Raw genomic sequence first — 25,430 nt, 5'->3', positions numbered from 1 at the left:
AAAAAAAGAATTGTTGTATACTCACGTGAATTGATGTGGATGACGTTGACGGTTCGCACCCTGCGGCGGTGGAACCATTTGCTGATGATGACCGCCGCCTCCACTTCCATGACCGCCCATATTATGTGGTGGCGGTGGATGATGTGGCGCTTGCTGTTGTTGTGGCGGAGGTGGTTGTGGCTGCTGCGGGACGGGTACAAAGGGATATACCGCTCCTTGCTGTTGATTTGTTCTCATTTGATGCATAGCGGCCATTTGATGGGCAGCTGCCGCAGCTTGAGCCGGATGTTGACCATTAGGTGGTGGTGCCTGTTGGCTATAGTAAACCGCAGCAGCAGCGGCCGCCGCTTGCATACCTGGTGGCGGTTGGGCCATTTGTGGTGGTCCATTTGGCTGGACGGAGGGACCTTGGGGTGGTGGTGGGCCAAACGACGTTGGTGGCGGTGGTCCACATTGCATTGTTGCTGCTTGATATGCGGCCTGAGGTGTCATTTGACCAAATGCTCCAGCATTTTGTGCTTGATGTACATACGGAGACTGTTGTGGTGGAACTCCGGCATTCGGTGGTGGTGCAGTGGGATTACCAGGTTGTTGTTGAGGTGGTGGTGGATAGCCTGGATATGCTTGAGGCGGTGGTCCTGGTGGTGGTCCTTGCGGTACATACATGGGTATTTGATTGGTTGGATACGAGAGATTGTGGTGATACATGCCCTGACAGAAGCCGTATGGGTTATATGGTGGCATACCCACTGGGGCCATTGCTGGCACTTGTTGTTGAAAGGCTGGTGGTGCAGAGGTTACAACAACCGGTCCTCCCGGTTGTCCCGGCTGACCACCAGGTGGAACAGGTGGACCACCCTGCAATGGAGGACCAACCATAGCTTGTTGGTTAGCGGCCGCTGCCGCAGCTGCTGCTTGTTGTTGCATCTGCATTTCATGATGCTGATGAGATTCTATGAGCGCTGAAAGGCTCACAGCAGCAGAATGATCCAGGTGGTCATCGTGTTGATCGTGATCACCTCCACCATTGTTGGGTGTATTGCGCATATACAGCTCATACCAATAACGGGCCACTTGGAACAGGACTTCAGGATAAACACCTCCTCCTTTTGCAGCATTTTCTACAGTTATGCACGCTCTTTCCAGCATATAGTCGCTTTGTTCCTTACATTGAAGAATTGCTCTTTGAATTTCATTGGGATTGAGGGCGGCAGCATGAGGTAAGACAGAAAGAGCCAATTCTGCAGCCGGGTAATTACTGTCCCAGCCTCTAGATGCCCGATCAGCCATGTTAGCTGCTTCAGGTGGTGTTAAATGACCTTCCCAAGTATCGATAAGAAAACTTATCGCCGGAGCTCCAATTTCCATTGCCTGTCCCAAAATCCAAGAGACATGCGAAGAATAGGTGCGAGACAACCAATTGGGGCTGACACAGTTATGCAAACCCAGAGCATATAGGCCCAATTGAAAGGCGCACATATGCAGACCTCTGTGGGGACCATGGTGATTATGATTCGCCGTGGCTTGGGTAAACAACGATGTTGAACTATTGCCTCCAGCTTTGACCAAAACTGTTTTGGCCAATTCAAACATAAAGTGGGCGCTAGCCTCAGAGGGTTGATTAGGTATGGAGGGATAAGCCCTTTTGCCTTTGTATCGTGAATCTTTAGATCTTGTGGTGGTCTGTGTGGTTTGAGAACCCATTGCGGGTACATTGCTTTGTATACCTTGATTATTTTGCTGGGCCGCAGCCATTAGCGAAGAGTTTCCGGGGGAGGAGATATTCAAACCAGCCATATTTACATCCAACTCTGCACTTGTGGAACTTGTTGGTCGGCTATTGCCTCCCACGGAGGCGTAGTCAGCATGATACAAATCCATATTGCCGCCACCGCCAATGTTGTTTGCAGAACCCCCTGCCATGGCTGCCGCATTGTTTCCATGCCTGTTATTGTAATCATCACCATGTCTATTGGCCGAGTTATTGGGTGTCCTTACTGGTGGATTATTGGAATAGTAGGCTGGTAAAAGAGGTGTTTTCAGCAATGTATGTATTTCACGATCCAACAATTTCTCCATAATTTTTGCTATTTTATGTGGATCATCTTTGTAGAAATACAGTAGGGTTAGAGCCAATTCACCCCTCTGGCGTCGAGTACCTTCGCACAGAAGAGGATGTTCTGCTTCAGAGACATTTGCTTTTAAACCCAAGGCAGCCACAGCCGCCTCAAAGCCTAGATTTTCATCTGTAATGGGTCTATAGATACTCATGCTGCGTATTCGTTGATCTTTCATGGACACAGAGGGCATTACTAAGGCATCGAAAATATATGAAGCCAAATTTATAGGCAGTAAAGCTTCTCCCCGCGATTTCATTGTGCCATTACGTAGACGTTCAGCCCGTGCTCGTATTACATCCAATTCCGGTTCGTCAATTGGTATTTTCTTCAAGAGCGTCAATATATCAGCTTCCTGATTGGCTAACTTAACTTCCAAGGGCTTAGTACTTGCCGGTGGTCGAGCCATTTCCAAAGCAAAAATACAAATACGAAAGCCAATGTGATAATGTTCTGAATTTTCTGAAAGTACAGTACAGAGGAAAGCACATTTTGTCAAGGTTGCTGATGCCAAGACGGTCAAATGATGAGAAATTGGATTGATGTTTTTGTTTTTGCCTTTTCGCTTGGGAGCTGGCGGCATTTCCATCATTAAATTGGGTGGATTTTCTAACATTTCTTCAGCTAAACGTACTGCCAATATACACGCCTCTCGACCATGACCATGAGCATGTAGACCTTCGGCACGAGCCAAGAGTATATCCCAAGCATCTTCGGATGGTCTTAGATTTGAGAATATATGTGGCTTTTCCGCCGGTGTATTGGACGAAGATGAGACACCATGGCCCATATTTGTTGAAAGTGATGCTGCCGCCATTGCTTGAGCTGATGTAGAGGGACCAGCATATAATGCCGATGCTGATGTCGTTGTAGGTGTGGTGACATTTATCGATTTGTTATTCAACGAACCACTATTTGTGTCAACTTCGTTAACAACGGTATTCGAGGGTGAGGGAGAGTTGACAGTGACTTGAGCCTTCATTAAAGCTGCCCTAGCAGCAGCCGATGTACTTGGCACTGGTGTTAAATCTTCTGCCGAACGAAGTTTATCAACATCTTGTGCTACAAATTCATCACTTGACGACGAAAATGATTCATCCTTTGATAGTCTTCGGATTTCTTGGGATTTATCCACTTCTAAACCAGCACCACCACCAACACTTCCGGGTGTCTCAGAGCCTAAAGCTATCAACAATGACGAAGAAGACGAATTAGATGATGAAGAAGATGATGTTGTGGAATCGGATGAAGATTGTGATGCAAGTGTGGCAACAATGGCTTTATTCGTGGGTGTTGTTGGCAAAGAAAATCCAGACATTTTATTATCTTCATCAGTCACATCCAAGGCATCAGGAGATGAGTCATTAAATGATTGTTGTGAATCTGATTGTGAAATTGTTTTCGAAATAGAAGCCTGTTGTTGCTGTTGATGTTGGGCCATGGGAAATTTATTTGGATTTATACTTCGGCCATTATCATTGTCGGATATGCACAAATTGTTGCTGCTGCTGTCACCTCCAAAATCTTCATTTTCACAGAAACCTTCACTGCTGGCACTCGAACGATTACCATCACCACCACCACCCATGCCTGACAAGGGGATCCGACGTGGTAAACCTTGCACCACTGCCGACGAAGCAGAAGATCCTGCAATCGCTGAGGCGGACTGTGATGATGTGGATGGCCTGTTGTCGCCCGATAGATTGTTCCCTGTACCACTACGTTCTGCTGAATTGTTACTGTTTGTATTCCCTGCGCTGGTTGGCCCTCCGGGAGCAACAACAACTTTAACACCACCAGAATTACCACTTCCAGATGTCGAAGGCTGTTGCTGTTGTTGGTGTGGCAGCTCCAAACCTTGGTGTAAACGGGCATGAACACTATCACTTGAAGAATTACTAGAATTATTACTCGATGATATATAGAAACGTTCACGAAATGGTCTTTCCAAACGTTGTTTGAATGCACCATGCTGTCCATGATCCGCTGAGGAGCTAATGTAATTGTAATGTTTATTATTGGCCATTAAAGCCTGTGTAGCATTCAGCTGACCACCATTACTTTCACACTTATTTTCGGTATGCTTGAAACAAGTAAAGGGGGAATAATAAATGGGATTTGTCTCATGTGTGTGGGTAATCCCTGCAATCGGATACTCTTCCCAATCTAAATAACACGCCTCTATGGCCGGTTTAAAACCCACAAACATCTCGGCATCTGATCTCATATTCTGTTGGTGTTTGTTATTATATGAAGATGGCATTATGCGACACTTAACAACACGATCCAAAATTTTCAAATGCCAGGCAGTGAATTGGGCATGTAGCATATCTCGTTCATCGGGTGCCAGACCTGGGTTTAATGCTGCCAAACGCCATAACACAACTATTTCATCGAATAATGAACTACAGGCGTGTTCGATTGCCTTTGAATTCGAGTGGGTACTTGAATGTTTACCGCCACTGTGACCATGTGAACCCATCATCAGAGAGAGTTTTGTTTGATACCACCATAATAGTAACTGATCACAGGCCATACACTGTTCCGTTATGATTTCCAATAACCGCACAGCATTACGATCACAACGACGATACATTTCTCGAACGATAGAGAGAAGATTCCACATACCTTCAGGTTCGCGGCCCCTTAACGGTCGCAGTAAAGAACTCCATTCTGTGGCAGCCGGTGGGGCGGAATTTGTTAAATAATTTACATCGCTGTAATTGAAGAAATGATAATGTTAAAGGGAGTTTGACATTGTGATGCTTGTGATTTTTGAGGAATGTAGGAATCACTAAATTAAGGAACTGAACCCTATCTATATAAACCAATTTAACATTATTTCGATAATCGGAACGTTCATATGTTCTATTCTAATAATTGTAAGAGGAAAATGGATAACATTACATGAATGAACTGGACGCTATCTGTATAAAAGAATAGGTGCCGTGAGCGATTTTCTTAAAAAAAAAAAAAAAAACAATAATTAAAAGAATTAAGTTACAGTATTTTATTTATAAATGCAGTAACAACTAGAAAATAATTTTTCGCTTAGCCTCAATAAGTATATTATTCATGCAATGGTGTAGGGTTTAAAAATTTTATTAATTACACTGTGCAACAAAATTCATTTTTTTTTTTTTTTTGAAAATGATGGGAAAAATCGAGTAGATTATGAAAGTAGAGCTAAAAAATGAGACACGTGTATCGGCGTTTTTAAAGTTTACGTCGGAAAGTAACCAAAATAGGCGGGGCAAGTTCCGCCCATTTTTAATTTCTTCGAAATATTCGAATTCAGATATCTTGGAATCCTTGTATTTTAGGTATATAGTGTCTTTGGCAACTTTACTCAGGAGGGTATGGGGAATATGTTTGATAAAGATTTTAACCCTCATGCGGTTCATCAAAGGGGTCTTTTTTCCTTTTTTTGAAAATCTTTCAAAAACTACTTAAAATGTGATCGAATCAAATCCAAATATTCTACAAAATTGTTCGTAATAAACTTTTACTATAGGTCTCAGAATACACCAAATCTGTAACTCTTGTCTAATCGCCAGGAATCTCTAAAAATGAAAAAGCCGTTTTAGGGTTAAAGTCGGACTTCATCTGAGTTTATTCAAAATTGTCCCACACTGTGCAACAAAATTCATTTTTTTTGAAAATGATGGGAAAAATCGAGTAGATTATGAAAGTAGAGCTAAAAAATGAGACACGTGTATCGGCGTTTTTAAAGTTTACGTCGGAAAGTAACCAAAATAGGCGGGGCAAGTTCCGCCCATTTTTAATTTCTTCGAAATATTCGAATTCAGATATCTTGGAATCCTTGTATTTTAGGTATATAGTGTCTTTGGCAACTTTACTCAGGAGGGTATGGGGAATATGTTTGATAAAGATTTTAACCCTCATGCGGTTCATCAAAGGGGTCTTTTTTTCCTTTTTTTGAAAATCTTTCAAAAACTACTTAAAATGTGATCGAATCAAATCCAAATATTCTACAAAATTGTTCGTCATAAACTTTTACTATAGGTCTCAGAATACACCAAATCTGTAACTCTTGTCTAATCGCCAGGAATCTCTAAAAATGAAAAAGCCGTTTTAGGGTTAAAGTCGGACTTCATCTGAGTTTATTCAAAATTGTCCCACAAAACATAATTTTAGAGAGATGATGTCAGAGACAAAAATATTCTTCATCAAATTTCAGTATGGATCACCAAAGAAATGAAATGTCTACTTACATTTTATAGCATGAAAATATCAGTATCAATTTTGCTGAAAAAAACATGAAAATATTTCCCATTTTTTTGATGAAAAATTGTTCCTTCTTTTTTCGAGTTGATACATGGAAGTAATATAAAACTTGGTTATAGTTGAAAAGTGTCAAAGGATGAAAAATTCTACACAAAATTTCACTGTGAGTTTCAAAATAAACCATAAATCTATGTACAATATTTCCTTAAAAAAATTTGATTACAAATTTATATATATTAGGATGAAATTATATGTTTTAAATTTGGACTGTTAATTTTACATAATTCCATACTGGATCAAAATCTAGCAAAATCCTTTACTTTTTGGGAATATTGTTAAAGAAAGAAATGTTCCAAATGAAGTTTTATTATGATTCTCTGAATAAAAGAAATCTGTAACCATAACGTATAACATTCATAGCAGCCCTTGTTTTTGGTGTAGGGTTTAGGGCTGTATTTTACAATTTTTAACCAGATTGTCGTTGTGATTAAAAAATATAAATATCTTATTGATGGTTTTTCATTATAAATTCATACAGAAGATGTTGTGTGTTCAATGTAAATAGCTTTAAAAACATTTGTGGTGAATATATATAGTTGAAAAATATAGAAAACCCAGATCGGACCTGCCAAAATTGCGTATTTTTAATACTTTTAACTTAAATTACGTATTTAGGATAAGCCATTGGTTGCTTATATTGTATGTGAAAATACATTAGAGGTCTACGGCTATGGTCCAATGAAAATATAGTTGTCATATCGGCTCTCACATGTACAATTTGGTGTGGTCCAAAAAACTACAATGATGGGACTCACTCCTACTTTGGTGGCATTTAACGTAAATAGCTGTATCATGAATGACCATAACGAACCCAGTTAGGATATATTCATTTATGTCAATTGCTATAGTTAATTACGTAAATGCCACCAAAGTAGGAGTGAGTCCCATCATTGTAGTTTTTTGGACCACACCAAATTGTACATGTGAGAACCGATATGACACCTATATTTTCATTGGACCATAGCCGTAGACCTCTAATGTATTTTCACATACAATATAAGTAACCAATGGCTTATCCTAAATACGTAATTTAAGTTAAAAGTATTAAAAATACGCAATTTTGGCAGGTCCGATCTGGGTTTTCTATATTTTTCAACGTTTAAATTGAACCCACAACATATTCTGTATGAATTTATAACGAAAAACCATCAATAAGATATTTATATTTTTCAATCACAACGACAATCTGTATGAAAATTGGAAAATATGGCCCTAAAACCTATATATCAAAAACAAGTGCTGCTAAGAATGTTATATGTTATGGTTACAGATTTCTTTTATTCAGAGACTCGTAATGAAATTTCATTTGGAACATTTCTTTCTTTAACAATATCCCCAAAAAGTAAAGGATTTTGCTAGATTTTGATCCAGTATGGAATTATGTAAAATTAACAGTCCAAAATTAAAACATATAATTTCATCCTAATATATAAAAATTTGTAATCAAATTTTTTAAGGAAATAGTTTACATAGATTTATGGTTTATTTTGAAACTCATAGTGAAATTTTGTGTAGAATTTTTCATCCTTTGACACTTTTCACCTATAACCAAGTTTTATATTACTTCCATGTATCAACTCGAAAAAAGAAGAACCAATTTTTCATCAAAAAAAATTGGGAAATATTTTCATGTTTTTCAGCAAAATTGATACTGATATTTTCATGCTATAAAATGTAAATAGACATTTCATTTCTTTGGTGACCCATAGTGAAATTTGATGAAGAATATTTTTGTCTCTGACATCATCTCTCTAAAATTATGTTTTGTGGGACAATTTTGAATAAACTCAGATGAAGTCCGACTTTAACCCTAAAACGGCTTTTTCATTTTTAGAGATTCCTGGCGATTAGACAAGAGTTACAGATTTGGTGTATTCTGAGACCTATAGTAAAAGTTTATGACGAACAATTTTGTAGAATATTTGGATTTGATTCGATCTCATTTTTAAGGAGTTTTTGAAAGATTTTCAAAAAAAGGACAAAAAAGACCCCTTTGATGAACCGCATGAGGGTTAACATTTGTATCAAAAATATTCCCCATACCCTCCTGAGTAAAGTTGCCAAAGACACTATATACCTAAAATTCAAGGATTCCAAGATATCTTAATTCGAATATTTCGAAGAAATTAAAAATGGGCAGAAATTGCCCCGCCTTTTTTGGTTACTTTCCGACGTAAACTTTAAAAACGCCAATACACGGGTCTCATATTTTTAGCTCTACTTTCATAATCTACTCGATTTTCCTTGTCATTTTTTTGTTGTCGCACAGTGTTATTAAGTATAAGAAATGTCTTCGTCGAATACTGTAGTCTGGTAAAACTTCTCCGAACTGATACTGACATAATTTTGTGGATACCTCGGCATTGTTTCTCACTTTAGCATTCTTAAGTGTACAATTCCGCTTAAATTCTAACTTCTTCTCTAAAATGTATAACGGTTCTTTGCCAGATCAATAGAAAATAATTATAAATTTCAAAATTAAGCAAAAAAAATATTTTGAAATTAAAAAAGATCGTTTTTTTGTGTTGTGTCCGCTTTGCTTCACTGATATAACTCCCAACAATTTTTGGGAATTATGTCGGAGCACCAAAAGAATAGCCTACGAAATCAAGAATCGAAACGATTGAAGCATTTCTATAGCATAAAAATCGTCGTATATGTAGATAGAAACACCAGGAAAATATCTTTTCTTTTTTGACTATTCTCCACGATATATCACTTACCTATAAACCATCGGTGCTGGCATAACAAATTTAATAAGAATACGTTTGATATTCTCGTGCAATGTCTTCTCATCCAAATACCAATTTGTTTGATCATTTATCGATGCACCTGCTGTCGGATCTGGAGCTCCACAGACGGTATTAATAGCAGTCGGCTGTTCACTTAACAGTTCATCCAGTAGACGTTGAGCTGTGGGCAATATTTGTTGTGGCAATTCACTTATTAAATATTGGGCGAATTTTTGCAATTGATCACGTTGCAAACGGGTCAATGATTCAGAGACAGGAGCTCTTAAACACACCTCCAGAGCCTTGAATAATAAATTGAATAGGACAAGTGAAGTGAAATAATGTTAAAAAAAAAAACTCCAAAGAAATTAACAAAATACGAAAATAGCCATAATTAGGAATACCACCACTTAAATTACAAACCACCAACACCGCCAACGATATGGAACATTGACAGCAGTATATGTACTATAAAAGACACAACAACGACAACAATGATAAATAAAACAACAACAAAATATGTTATTGCGTGCCTTTTCTTGTGGCACATTGTCGTTGTTGTCGTCTTGGCAATTTGTGGCAAACATAAACCCTCTACACCCTCCCTCCTACCCCATTACTTACGCAATGTATTCGATGTAAACAAACGGCCACAACGTGAGAACACCAATATGCACTTGAATTGCATGTGCAATTACATGACGATATACGTCTTCGATCGAAGGTAACGGCCACATTAAAATTCTGGCTAGGTGTTTGACATACTACCGTTGCGGAAAGGTGGAAACCTACAAAGAATTATAATTATGATAAGTGTTGCTTACTGTGCTGGTTGTTGCACATATATATCTAGGAGCGAAGAATAAGTGCTTACCTATTTGTAAGGGATCTTTAACTGCACCCGTTTTAAAGAGTTGGTCACCGCGATTAAATTCATCTGATGAACTATTTGCTAAACATGAATATAAACGAATATCTTCTTCATTATCCGGAAAACTCCAGAATGCAATACGCAATTGCAATTGTTCTGGTACAGGTGGATAGACATGTTCCACCAATTCGAATGGTATATATGAAGCAACACATTTTGCTGCTAATTCTGTTAGTGTAGGGACTTCTGCAAAAAAAAGGAGAGAGAAATAAATGTTATTAGGTACGTTAATAGGAAATCGTTGCTTAATAAAATATAAGAAACAAATCAGTTTTCCTGCAGTGGAAATATCTCTTGTGTCACAAATACTACCTCTCTTGGAATGTTTGTTTATCAAACAAAAGCTTTACACCCCAGAATAAAGATGTCATGTCATACAGTAGGTCGGAAAAGGTAAACTGTGGCATCACCGTATGCTTTTTGTTTTGAGATATACAGCGGGTAAATATTGCAACAAAGTCAGCGAAATAGCGGCTTGTATGAGTCAATACCACGGCGGCGGGTTCTTCGATACCGAATTGTCCTGGAACCAAACAACATCCGTGTTCCGGCCTGCGGCTGCGACCTCACTGTAGACATGTTTGTATTCGTATCGTTTTTCAATAAAGAGACGAGTGTTTTTTGAGCTTAAGGTCTTTATTGGGATGTAATTTATTTTATGTTGTCACCAATATTTCGCAATAGTTTACATTGCATCTTCAGGGTACATCAGGGTACATCTGCATCTTTGGGAGCAGCATATCCCGGAATGCCTGCTTCGGATTCTTTTGGTCTGTGCCGGGACGGCTCGGCTTGTCACATCCGCATCTTCACTCAAACCCAAGCTTCGATGAGATGCAGTAGATGTCCGAAGTGGGTGCACCTAAGAGGTTGTTTTTAACTTGTCCATGCGAGGGACTATTTTGCTGCAAGCTGCATGGACACAGCTCCAGTGAAAGTCGTCGTCAGATTACGCGGCTCCCCCCGCAGTCCCCCAACAACAGCTGCACACGCAGCACTTAACACCAGCCGTTGTTTTTCCAATCCCTGAAAATCCATCCTTTTTAGTAATTTAATTGCAGCTTACAGCGTTGTGGTTACAACGTACTGTGGAAGGATCGCACCAGAAGTGGAGGTGGGGGATTAGCTTTCCTGTTGCACCAGTCTGTTCAATGCAGACCTATATCTCTTGAACCTGGCTCTAATGACCCGTTCATGGAATGTATGGGCGTAACAGTCAGGTGTGGAACTGCCGAGATAGAATTGCTGAACGTATACATCCCACCGGTAAATAGCTGTATCTCAGGGTACGAGCCTGACATTTGGCCGCTTTTGGAAGGTCATAAACGTCAGATCTTGGGGGGCTTTAATGCTCATCATGAGTTGTGGCATTCGGTCCTCGGAACGACCAAAAGAAGTATAGCGCTGGCTAAGCAGATAGATTTATTTATTTATTTATTTATTATATTAACATGTAGTAAATACAATGTTAATAAGAGATAGCATTGGCTACTATGGCCATCAGCTAATACTTATAATACAAAGAATTTACAGATTATTAACAATTTATCTTATATAATTATATGAGAGTTTGTTATAAAATTGTACATATGATTAATATTAGTAGTAGTTGGTGACTTAAGGATTTCTATTCCATTGTTGTTAAGATACACTTGGTGCAAATTTGAGAGATCATTGCACGACTGCAGAAAATGTTCTACAGTACCAGGATTTCCGCACTTCGGACATTTGTTGTCGACTTCTTTGTTTAGAATATGTTGATGTGTGGAGATGGTATGACCCATACGTAGCCGGGAAAACATGCGTATTTTTCTTTTGTCCACGTTGGTGGGATATGTGGGTTTAATACATAAAGGATTTATGTTGTTGTAATGGAAGTGCCTAAAATCCATGTTATTTTGATTCGCTTGTAAAGCTAATTCTGTTTTAATGTGAGTTTTCAAATCCAATTTTTCAATTAGTTTATCACATTCTAAAGGTGCTGTACATGCAGATTTTGCAGCGTTGTCGGCATATACGTTTCCTGAAATTCCCACATGTCCAGGTATCCAAAAAAGTGTTATGTTGCTCTGGTCTGTTAAGAGGTCACGAATTTTGTTAATCGATGTCCAGGCACTACATGCGATGTTTAAAACAGCTTTGAGGACAGATAAGCTGTCCGTGAAAATTATAGTTTTTTGTTTTGATGTTTTTGCAATATGTATGGCTTCGATAATCCCTGCAGCTTCAGCTGTAAAAATAGATGTGAAGTTTCTCATCGTTCTGGTGGTAATTGTTTTTCCGTTGGCATCAACAACTGCAAAAGAGGTTCCTGAATCACTTTTTGAAGCATCTGTATATAAAAATAGCCAATCGTTGTGTTGCGTTGAAAAAAGATTAAAATTTTGAACATACAATTCATTTGGAGTTTTGTCTTTTCCTAGTGTGCTTAGGGATATGTTGCATACTTCGTCTGTAAACATCCACGAAGGTTGTTTGATTTTATGACTGGGCAGCCTGTCTTTAAAATTGATTATGTTATCCATTATTGATCTGTATACGGCTGACGGTTTCTTCGGTTTCCTTTTTGCTTTTAAAATTTTTGAAGCATCAACTCCAATGATGGATGATTTTGAAGATAGAATTTTCGGCAATAAGTGATTCTTGGAGTCAACAATTCTTTGTTCAAGTGATGGTAATCCGGATTCGATGAGTAAAATGTTTACTGGTGTAGTTCTATAAGCGTATATACTCGCTCTGATGCAATCGTGGTAAACAGCTTTAATGAGTTTGAGGGTTGATTTTGGGCTATCACCAAACAAATACAGCCCGTAGTCTATTTTGCTCAATACCAGTGTTTTTACCAAATATGTGAGGGTATTAATATGGACGAACGTTTTAGAAGAAAGGTACTTGATAACATTCGATCGTTGAATAAGATCCTTTTTAAGTTTAAGTATATGCTCTTTCCATCTATATTTTTTTTCAAAAATTATTCCCAGGATTTTCAATTTATTTACATATGGTATGTTAAAACCGTTTACGGCTATATCTGTGGGATTGCAATTGTGTTTCCTGCATATGTGTAGTATTGATGATTTTGTAGAAGATATTTTTGCACCAGATGAATTGGCCCATATGCAAATGTCGTTTATTAAATTGGAAAATTGGTTGTTCGTTATTGTATTATCTTTATTGCTGCTCAAAATGTATAAGTCGTCTGCGTAAAGGCAGTGGTAAATTCTTGGTATTTTGTTGATGATTACACTGATGTGGTTGAATGCAATTTGGAACAAAATAACTGATAGTGGCGAACCCTGGGGGATGCCGTTTTCCATTGTGAATAAGTCAGAGTTAAAATTATTTACTTTGACTCTGAAAGTGCGACCAGTTAAAAATGATTTTATGTAGTTCAGTATCTTGCATCCTACACCCCATGAGATTAAAGTGTTTAATATGACATGCATGCCAATGCGATCAAATGCTTTTTCGAAGTCGATCGACAATATTGATGTGTGACTTCTAGTTGATATAGCTTTAGAGGCGAAAAAATCTATGTGAAGGAGGGCATCAGTGCAACCCTGATTTGCTTTATATGCGACTTGATTGATTGCGATAAGATTACGAGCAGAAAGGAACCATGATAACCGATTAGAAATAATTCTTTCTAATAATTTGGAAAGGCACGGCAATAGGGAAATCGGTCGATAAGCTGAAAAGCTGGTTTTGATTTTGTTAGGTTTTGGTAATGGAACAATGATTGCTGATTTCCAGGTGTGTGGAATGATACCAGTATCTAGAACCATGTTGTAAAGGGAGATTAGCTTGTTTTTACTCTTATTCGATAATTTCTGTAACATGGGATATGATATTTTATCTCGCCCTGGAGTTGTTCCCTTAACTTTTTTCATTGCCAATAAAAGTTCTTCAAATGAAATTTCTGACTCAATTATTGAAGCATGCCTGTTTGAGGGGATGTTAGAATAAGAAGATGGTACGTCAGATTTTGCAGAACAAAACTCTGGAGAAAATTTGGTGTCGGATGATTCTGTTGACCATATGTGTCCAAACTCATTGGCAATTTCCTCTGGATTACTTATAGCTACTCCATTGTGTTCCATTGTAGTAAATAAATGGCTTGTGTGTTTTCTTGACATTGTATTTATCCTTTGCCAAACAAAGTGTAGAGGTGCATCACGGCTAATGGTTCTGGTAAAGTTGTAAAAACAGATGGCTTTTGCCTTTTTAGATTCATATCTAAATTTGGCATTCGACTTTTTATACAATTTTAGATTCTCCGAAGAGGGTGATTTTCTAAATTTGCGATAAGTTGTGACCTTATTTTTTCGTAGGATGTTTAAATCCTTGTTCCACCAGGGAACTGAAGTTTTTGTCGTATATTTTGACATAGGAATACATTTTTTGCACGCATTACGGATGATTTTAGTGATGATAGCGTTAACTTTATTTGGATTTCCATTAAGAGTTCTGTTATCAAGCTCAATGTCGACATTTGTCATATAAGAGTTCCAATCTGCTTTTGCCAGGTTATATTTGTATTGTGGCTTAATTTTTATGAAAGGAGTGCTGAGGTTGACGTTGGTAATTATGGGAAAATGATCGCTACCATAAAGATCATCAAGTGTGTTACTGCTAACCATAGATAACAAGGATGGAGAGCAGCAAGATACGTCTATGTTAGTTAGAGTTCCAAATGTTGAGAGATGGGTGGGTTTGCCGTCATTAAGTACACATAAATTTTGCATATTAAAAGCGTTTTCTAGTATGGCGCCCCGAGAATTAGTTCTGTTGGATCCCCAGATTATATTCCAACTATTAACATCACCAATGAAAACTATTGGTTTATGTATATTGGAAAACATATCTAAGATATCAGAAATAGCAAATGCTTCGTTAGGTCCAATATAGGCAGAAACTATGGTGAATTTTATGTTAAGAGTAATTTCAATGGCAATGTTAAGTATTTTTGAATTGTTAGAAATTCTTCGATGCGGTATATGGGGTTTAATACACACTGCGATTCCGCTTTTCGCAGTAGTATTTTCGGGTTTATTTGCCGAATAGGTGATGTATGAATTGGGAGATATTGGTTGTATATTATAAGGAATATGTGTTTCTTGTAGTGATAAGAAAAAAGGGTTGTGATCTTTTAGTAATAATTGTAGATCGATAAAATTGTTTATTAATCCTTTTATATTCCATTGAATAATCTTAAAATTATTCATATGGATGTGTATCTGTAGGATTGTTCATATCGACATCGTCGATATCTTGTATTTCAGGCCTTCTGCTGCTAATTTTTGCTGAGGTTAATCTGAGAGTGTTGTTGCCTTGTTGGTGAGTATAGTCATTTGAGTGATTGAGTGTTGAAGAAGAAGAAGAAGAAGTTGTTTTAGTGAGAGTTGTTGAGTTGTTATTTAAATTCGATTTGTTTTGTGTTGTTTCCTTAATTGAGGGCGTATTTGTGGGAGTTAGAGTTGATGTTGTTATACTCTTAGGGGAGCTAACAATGAGAATTTTGCTGTTAACAGTTGATGATGAGTTTGTTGTGGTGGGTTCTTGTAAATTTGTTATTTTGTTGTTTGGTTCTGTTTCACTGGCAATAGGGTTTGAATGTTGTGCAACGGTAGTTGCACTGTTGTTGTTTTTGATAGATTGCAATCTTTTCTTTCTTTCTTCTATTGCACTCTCTAATGATTCAGTGAGAATTTCAGTTGCGTTGTTTATAGGTGTTTTTTGAATTGCCTCTTTAAATGAGCACTTATTTGTGATTTTGTATTTTAGTACTTCTTTCCTTTGTAGCATTGCTGGGCAGTTTTTGTTATTGGAGCGATGTGGGTGATTGCAATTTATGCATTGTATTTTTGTACATGGAGTAGGATCGTGTATGGCGGAAGAGCAAACTTCGCAGGTTGCATTGTTTTTGCAGAATTTTTTGGTGTGGCCAATTTTAAAGCAGTTTTTGCACTGCAATGGATTAGGTACATATTGCTTAATTTTACATGTAACGATTCCAACTTCTACCGTTTGTGGAAGATCATAGAGGTCAAAGTCCAAAATGTGCATTGGAGTATTTGATACTGTGCCATTTTTGAATGTTGTTATTTTTTTGCAACCAATTACACCTTGAGATTTCATACCACTAACTATTTGTTCCTCAGATAGATTAGTTAACAGGTCACAATAAATAAAGCCTTTTATTGTATTTAAAGTTGGATGTAGAGTGCACTCAATAGGACAAATGCCTGCGAGATTCTTCGCCTTCAGAAAACGTTGGGCTTGAGATTCATTTTTCGTTAAAAACAGCAAATTACCATCTCTTGTAAAAATAGTTTTTAATGGAGACTCGCTAGATATGCCTTGAATCGCTTTCGAAACGAGAAAAATGTTGAATGAATTCAGAGGTTTGTCAGCATATTTGCTCTTCATCACTATGTATTTTGGACACTGGTTCTTTCTTGGGTTTGTGGAGAGAAGTGGAGGGTAATCCATTGTGTTGCCAAGTGTATACGTAGAGCTGGTTTTTTGTTTTTTGCGCCTGGGAGACACCGGATTAGATTCTCCGGGATCCAAACAAGCATAATAATTTCCTCCGGAGGAGGAAGCCATTGTACGGGTTAACCACTAATAACGTATAATTCAAAAAGTACTTATACAAAAGAGAGGGAAAAAACTCGATAGTTTAATAAGAAAAGCAGAACTATAGACTGTTTCTAATGTTTTTTTGACACGTAGACTTGTGTGTTGTGCGCACGAAAAAGAATGTTGACCGTTTACTGCGAGAGCTAAAGGTGAACTGAAGCAGATAGATAGTTCTACGTTTTGCACTGCCAATGATGATGTCCCTACCAGAATTAGGAGAGTGTCACAGTTCGCCAGACCATCCTAAGCCGCCATTTATCTTGGATCAGACCATCTCCCCATAACTGTATCCATAACAGGCCACCCGATTTCATCACCTCTGGCCGATTTTCAGAGAGTTCACTAATCACTGTTTCAGACATTGGAAGTTAACAGGTTGGTCGGTGAGTATAAGCAGAATAAGTGGTTAAATCATCTGAAGAATTGCAACTTCAGAGCAGGAATAAGTGAATTGTGGGCAACGGTTAAGTCTCTCTGTCTAACCCTGGAAAGAAGGAAGATAATACCTTAGTCACGTTCGGCGACGTTACGTTGACTGATTCGAATAGGTGCGCAAGTTATTTCAATCGACAGTTTGTCGAGCACCATGGAAGTTACAGGGCGAAAAGAAGAGCACTACGTCGCATAAGACCTGCCGAGGATGAACCACCACAATTTACAATCGAAAATGTTGCGTATGTCATCAGGAACGATAAATTATCCAAATACTTGGGTCCTGATGGAATCTCCATGATAATGTTGAAGAAGCTGGATGAGTCGGGAGTCGAGAATATCACCAAAATTCTCAACATGTCTCTAGCAAACCACATTGTTCCCGAACTCTGGAAAATTTACAGAGTGGATGTCAGCAAAGGTGAATCGTACAGACCTACTTTGCTTTTGTCGCCCGTAGCAAAGACCCTGGAGGTTTTACCCCCAGTTTTTGTAACTTATTTTTGTTCGTTCGTCTATATTCGTAATAATTTAGGCATTCATAGCTCAGCCCCCAGATGACATACACATCTAATTTTTCCTATACCCGTTCCATATATCATAAAGGATTCCTCATTTAAAAATCAGCGCTCTACATTTGCGCTAAAGCGAGTATATCGATCTACAAAATTTGACAATTCGTGTGGGAAGAATAAAGATTTTTACAAAAACTGCGTCAAAAATAGCTATTCAGTTGCCGATAAACAGCACGGGTTCCGAAAACAGCACAGCACGACAACAGCACTGCACGCCATCCCCGCGCATTTTATTCGAAGACTCCTGAGGGCATTATGATCGTTAAGCGGATCTTTACGATTTTCGCGTCGGGTACATTACCTGATGTCATTTGTGAAACGCTGAACTCTTATTTGCCCAATCTTACTACCTTTTGTCCGCGCGAGGAATATTGAAATATCCGCCACTAAGCCTACGGCCACTCTGTTCAGCACATGGACTGTGGAGTTTGAGCACAGAGTTGAATGTTCTGGTCGATTGTAGCATAATTCCGACCACCAACTACACCAAGATTCTAGCGGTCCGCGCATGTCACAGCTTTCTGCAATCCCCTGTTGTCCACATATAATGCGATAGACCGGTCTGTGGTAAGCTATGAGGAGCCAGTGTGGTCCGCGAATGTAAGTGTCTTTAGTGGACCATCTGCATGAGGAGACAAAGATTCTTCCAGTACAGGGACACAATGCCAGTACTTGCTCGCGTGAGAGCCATCCAAATCACCATATGGTGGATAGGCATGTCAGGAAGGATCTTCGTGATCTAGAAGAAGAAGTCCAGCGTTACAAGATAGAACTGCTAGCTCAACAAGCCTATCAAGCGGGTTTAAATAGCATTCACACAGATGCAATCGCAGATGCCATAAACAACTATGCCGAGAACGTGGTCCTCGGAGAACTTACAAACACATCATATACTGTTACAACAACAACTTCGAAGGAGAATCATACGGTGACAATTCAGTATCAACCGATGAAGGTTAAGAAAGAGTTGAGACCTCTGGATCCCCCACTTATCGACCAAGACGGCTAAGTCACGGTTTTCTAAGGAAACTGTGAGTCTTCTAAAAAGTCTGTGAAGAAACCAAAAAAGCCAAAGCGCTGCTAAATTCTCCGAGACGGGTTTACTGGTTTTCTAAAACCCATAGAAACCATCCGACAAGATGTAAACCCAACCAGACGGAGCAATGATGGGTCAGAAGCCGCTAGTCCTCAGTCGACCAATCGAAAATCATGCATATTTGGGGGATCTCACTAGAACAAATATAACCTTTTTGAGGTAAAATGTCCAAAAGATGTATGAAATGTTTTTATTTGGGGATCCGTGGCCCTGCCTGCATCCCCGATGTGACATTAAAATTGTTTTTTTTTTTTTAATTTGCTAATACGTGCGTGTTTCTATAACAAAAATACCGACATCAACCTCTAAGCAAAAAGATTAAATATCCTAAACTCCTGAATACAACTATTGTCTATATTCTAAAACTTCTTGACTAGGAAACAATAATCAGACACATTATTAAAATTTTTATAATCGCCATTATCGGTAACACCATCATCAACATCGTCATAAGGTGTAGTATAGCCCCAAATATTGTCTGTCGGTACCAAAATACTGCAAAGTAAACAAACACAGTTTTAAGTAAAAGAAAAATGGAACTGAATTTCAGTCAAAGGATAAATAATGTTTCTTTGTTCTAAAATACGCCATCACAATACCAACTAGCCAATGCTTATTGGAATGAGTACAGTACAAAGAAGTAAATACAAACAACAATAACACACATTTCAATGACATTGACGAAGCTAATGCCCTCATAATGAACTTTAAACAGGAAAGCAAAAATGTTTATAGTTACGTTTTTAAGCTGGAAGATGTACAGTGGCCGACAAAGTTATTGCCAGGTACCCTGCACCCAGGTTCGTCATGTTTCTAACAGATGTCGCACAATGTTGGGGCTAGTCGTCGTAGTTGGGGCTTTCACTAAACCCGTAAACAACTGCCTGCGACATCTATTGCTTCAATTTTTTTTTTCGAAGATAAGAGCTGAGAAACATTTCTAGTCTATGTTATAATGGTTAAGAGTTATTCTTGTGTTGTGTTGAAATTACAAGCACAATATTGCAACAGTTGTTTTCCCACACATTCCGCAAAAGTTTGCCAGTTGAGAGATCAATTTTTTGTTCGAATTAAGACGATGGGATGCCATACAACGATTGCCCAAAGAAAATTAGTTTGTTCCGGGCCACACTAGAGTGATTTTAATGAAATTTTGACATGAAACTTTGCATTTTTTTTTTTGGGAAAAATGCATAATTTTAAGAAACTAGTTCACACGGTTTCATATGTTCTGCAATTTTGCTTTGTTGCAATAACCGTATGAAACAAACAGATAATTTTTTTACATTTTCTTTTACTTTCATGTCAAAATTTCAGTGAAATTACTCTTAGTGTGGCCCGGTACTTATTTATCATGCCGAACTAGGAAAATTTCAACGCAAAGTAACAGAAATACTCAATATTACTCGATCTGCTGTTCAAAAAATCACATTGAGGCATAAAACCGAGAATAGGAACTGCATCAAGTCGAAAAACAGCGAGAAAAATCGGGCCGAACTTTTTATACCCTCCACCATAAAATATTCTTAATTAAAATGGAATAATTAGTTTCCTTTTACAATTTTAGGTGGAAATTTTTTTCTACCCCAAATGCCTAAATTATCTAATCGAATCTGTTCATGTGTTCAGCCAGTAGAAAGGTAAAAATTACGGGGCCATATCAAAGTGTAGACCTATATTTACAATTTTTGGTGAAAAAGTTTTACAACTGTAGGGGACCTCAAAAGTCAAATCACGTTGTGTTCCGTCAAACAATGTAGCTAAGACCCTGAAAATATCGAATATCGGGAAGTACCGTTATATGGGAGCTATACCAAAACATGGACCTTGTGGACGATTTTTAGTGAAGAAGTTTCGTGACCACAAAAAGTTTAAGATGTCAAATTACAGCTAATTTGATTTTTGGTGGAGAAGTTTCGTGACCACAGAGAACCCAGAATGTCAAACTACACCTAGTTCGATTAAGAATTTTAGCTAAAACCCTAAAAATACCTAAAATCGGGTAGTACCGTAATATGGGGCTATACCTAAACATGGGCCTATGTTGACGATTCTTGGTGGAGAAGTTTCGTGGTCACTGAGAACCTCAAATGTCAAATTACAGCTAGTTCAGTTAAAAATTTTAGCTAAAATCCTCAAAATACCGAAAATTGGGAGGTACCGTTATATGGGGACTATACCAATGCGTTACAAACGCAAAAACCAACTTAATATTCCCAGATTTGAATTCTATAGAATATTTATGAAGTATTTTGGAGACAAATTTAAGAAGTCATAACATCACAAGTCACAAAATCACATTTCGTGCACCGAAAATTTAGTTAAAATGTGCCAAAAAGGCTCTAAGCTGTAAAAGAAAATTAAGGATAAGTACTAAACATTTAACAAATCCTTTTTGTTTAATAAAACTTTTAGTGTTGATACTTTTCACTGTGAAATCAATGTTATTTAACAATTTTTATATGTTTAATCTAAAGGGTGTATTTTTAAGCTAGATAGAACTTTAAATTGTAAAAAGTAACACAAAAAATAAATTTTGATGAAACTTTTTATACCCTGAGCCTTTAGGCTAAAGGCGCACGATAACTCTCGAACGGATCAATCGATTCAGTTCAAATTTTGGGTATCGAAATATTTTGTCCAGATTCGATTTAAGTTCGAAGATGGGCCATATAGGTCCACGCCTTCAGGTACCTCCCCCACAAATGTTAAAAAATTGTCGCAAAACTTGTGCGAACGATAACTCTCGAAGGGAATAACAGATTTGGTCCATACTTTGCACATCGTGTAATTTCTACCAAACTTATATGAGGCTGCAATATGGACTCAATCGGTCCACTCCTTCGGGTATCTCCCCCACAAAGGTTCGAAAATGTTCGGAAAATTTGTGCGTACGATAACTCTTGAAGGGAGTAACCGATTTGGTCCATACTTAGCACATTATGAAATTTCTACCAGACCTAGATGAGGTTCCAATATGGACTCAATCGGTAAACTCCTTTGAGTACCTCCCACACAAAATTTCGGAAAAGTTCAGTTTAGGGCCTGCTCTCGAATCGCCTTGGTTTTTGTTGTAACATCTTGTATTCACTGTCCCCTATACGAAGGTACAAGTTTCCTCAGGGGCAAGTCCATACTTCCTGATATAATAGCCTGAAAGTTGAAAAACAAACCCTATGATACCATGTTTATGGGTGGAAGTGCAAGATAATTCTCGATCGGAAATGCCGATTCCGGCCAAAATTTGGCCTTTGTAATATTGTTTCCAAACTTAGTTTAAGTGCGTAGATATGCCATATCGGTCCACTCCTACCCCACAAAAGTTCAAAAATATTCGGAAAAATTGTGCGCACGATAACTCTTAATGGGAGTGACCGATTTGGTCCATACTTTACACTTTCTCATAATATCTACCAGATATAGATCAGCTTCGAATATGGACTATATTTGTCCACCCCATCCCGTACCTCCCACACAAAATTTTGGATAAGTTCACTTTAAGACCTGCTATTGAATCACTTTGATTTTTGTTGAAGCAACTTACATTCGCTGCCTCAATTACGATGGTAAAAGTTGTTTCAGGGGCAAGTCCATACTTCTTGAGAAAACAGCCCGAAGGGTGTAAAAAACCCCTATAGCACCCCCGTGGTCTATGTCGGTCCATTCCTTTAAGTACCTTTTCCGCAAAAATTTTGAACTTTATTCCTAATCAACATTTTTGTCGGTTCATACGATCAACATTTTGAAACCCCCTAAATACATAAGATTTTTTTTTTTTTTTTTTTTGTGAAAAAGTGTTTCAATTTGCACAGGCTGAGGATATATCTCTGTCGGCAAAGCCGACTGATACTTTTTTACTTGTTTTTTATTTGTTTAAGTATACTCTGACAAATCATCATGAATAGACTCACGCTTGAACAACGCAACGAAATTATCCAAATTTACTTTGAAAATCAGTCGTCGATTCGCAACTTATAGACGACTTCGTCATTTGTATGGCGTACATAATCGTCCATCTGAACAAGCGCATTTTTGGCTTAACGGGTTTGTTAATAAGCAAAATTGCCGCATATGGAGTGAGACCAATCCACAAGAGAGCCTACAGACTCCATTACATCCAGAAAAATGCACCGTATGGTGCGGTTTTCACGCTGGTGGCATCATCGGACCTTATTTCTTCAAAAATGAGGCCGGAGCTCGCGTTACGGTCAATGGAGATCGTTACCGCACCATGATCAATGATTTTTTGTTTGAAAATATGGATGACATTGATCCGGAGGAGATGTGGTTTCAACAGGATGGCGCTACGTGCTATACGGCGAACGCAACCATCGACTTATTGAAATCAAAATTTGGCGATAAGTTGATTTCGAGAAGTGGACCTGTCAATTGGCCTCCAAGGTCGTGCGATTTGACACCTCTCGATTATTTCCTGTGGGGCTACGTGAAGTCACTGGTTTATGCTGATAAACCAGCAACAATTGATGCCTTGGAGGCCAGCATTGTTCGTGTTATTCGTGACATATGGCCAGCAGTGCTCGAAAAAGTGGCCAAAAATTGGACGTCCAGAATGCACTTCGTCAAGAACAGCCGCGGTGCCCATATGCCCGAAATCATTTTCAAATGTTAATGTCACGTATTGATCTTTCGAATAAAAAAAATTGATTACAATTTAATTTTTTGTGTTATTTTTTACAATTTCAATTTCATATTTACCTGCATTTTGCTAACTTTATTTACTTTTTTATTAATTTAACGTTAAGGCCATGTTTATATTATAGCCATTTGCAGTTTTAACCTTCTTAAAGAGGATTTATTTGACGTATACGCAAAGCAATTGGCATGTGAAACCCAGTGGGTTTGTTAAATCCGGTTATATATAAACGTACCTTAACACGTTCGCGGACGTGAATGCTAAATCATTCCGATGCAAATATAGCATTCACATTGTCAGCCAATTTTTGTTAATTTACTTGTATACAATCTTAAGTTTTGGTGATTAATATACATAATACGATTTATTTCAACAAGATACATTCTATAATAAATAAAAAATAAAAACAAAAAAACTAATAATAATAATTGGGTGTCATTTTTTCACCTCTCTGAATTCGCTTGCTTCCGCGAACGTGTTAAGACACTAATGTAAAAATATAAAAAAAAAGAATAAAATAACTTTCATTAATTAACTTTTAGCAATCGCATTTTTAATGAAAGAAACTCAAGTGGATACTTGTGACTCTAACTCACTGTATATAATCTACAATTTTTTGAATTACACCCATTGCACCCCGACATTCCTTCCCATCGAAAAAACAGACAGTGCGGTGCATCTGACACTCATCGCAACCTTGTTCCGGGTCAAGCAGTCTCTACTTTGGATACGACAACTTTCGCTTGTAATGCTCAACTCTACATAGGTTTTAAGCTGTAAAACTTTACAATGTTTAAACTACAATAATTTTAAACATATACTGCAAACAACAACAAAAAAACTATGAAACTACTTCACCATGTTTCGATGGCACAAAAACATATCAGTTTACAACATGGCACGCACCTTCCTCATCCTTACATACTACCATCTATATTAACTTGCAATAATAACAAGAACACGACGACGAAGACCCAAATGAGAAGAGCAATGCCATCACACGCAAAGATTGTTCACCTCGAAAACGATTAAACTAATGTAAAAGATGAAAATCAAGAAGAAGATGCTGGCTGGATGACTGGAAGACAGCGCCAAGCAACAAAGACGACAGCAATGTTTACAACGTTTCTTAAAAGTAAAGACGACATCACAGTTTTTTTGGGGAGAAGTCTAAAGTAAATTTCGCAGTTAAAACCGCTTGTGGTTGAAACTGATGTTAATTTCATTAAAAAGATATCAAAAGAAGAAGAAACCTATGGGCATATACACACACACACTCACTTAGACTCACTAAGAGAAAACCAAATTGAATCCTTGAAGGGGTTCTCTGACGTCGAAACGTTACGTGCTGAACACAGTATCAACAAACAAAATAAGAAAGAAAAACAAAGTAAAAGAAATATGGAAACAAAATATAAGGGAGTAAACATATAGACAAAGCACAACACATCACAAAACGACAAATTACCGATGAATGTTATTTGGGTTTATTATCGTTTTACTCTTGATATGCAAAGATATTTGACAGAAAGGTGATATGGTAAAGGTAAAACTTAATGACGTTTGAAATATGTATGTACGTATTTCGAAGTTATAGGGAACTTGTAAAAATACCCCATGCAAAAGAGGTACTTCTTGAAAGCAGGAGAAATACGTTTTTCATAAAAGATAAAATTTCCAGAATAGCCTTGAGAGGTTGGTTCAGATTTGCCACAGGAAATGAGGTTGCTATGATTTAGAATAAGACGTCCAAAGGTACAAAAGACAGTAAAAAGATATACAGACCAATTATAAACTCATATCACCGCGAGTTTTCGGTAATTCACCTTCAAAACTATTATAAACAACATTTTTTAGTGAATGCTCCCAACTTCTTCCCTTCAATCCCACGGCAGAGGGTTCTTACGTACCGGATTGACCTGAAACCAAAGCGTTTCGGCCAG

The 25,430-nt window shown here is 37.9% G+C and overlaps 1 protein-coding gene across 1 annotated transcript in view; it reads right to left on the bottom strand.

Annotated features, from left to right (window-relative positions):
• Dora (zinc finger SWIM domain-containing dorado) overlaps positions 1-25,430 on the bottom strand; it is a 51,753-nt gene that overhangs the window by 3,746 nt on the left and 22,577 nt on the right. The window contains exons 2-5 of the mRNA XM_073974552.1: positions 10,032-10,274; positions 9,782-9,945; positions 9,149-9,459; positions 26-4,834 (exon numbers count right to left, since the gene is read on the bottom strand). Coding sequence (XP_073830653.1) covers positions 26-4,834; positions 9,149-9,459; positions 9,782-9,945; positions 10,032-10,274 — 5,527 coding nt within the window. The remainder of the gene's footprint in view (positions 1-25; positions 4,835-9,148; positions 9,460-9,781; positions 9,946-10,031; positions 10,275-25,430) is intronic.

This window comes from Musca autumnalis, unplaced genomic scaffold (genome assembly GCF_047663935.1).
Source record: "Musca autumnalis isolate F117 unplaced genomic scaffold, ASM4766393v1 scaffold_3, whole genome shotgun sequence".
Classification (NCBI taxonomy): domain Eukaryota; kingdom Metazoa; phylum Arthropoda; class Insecta; order Diptera; family Muscidae; genus Musca; species Musca autumnalis.
This window is presented reverse-complemented; position numbering and strand designations above follow the sequence as displayed.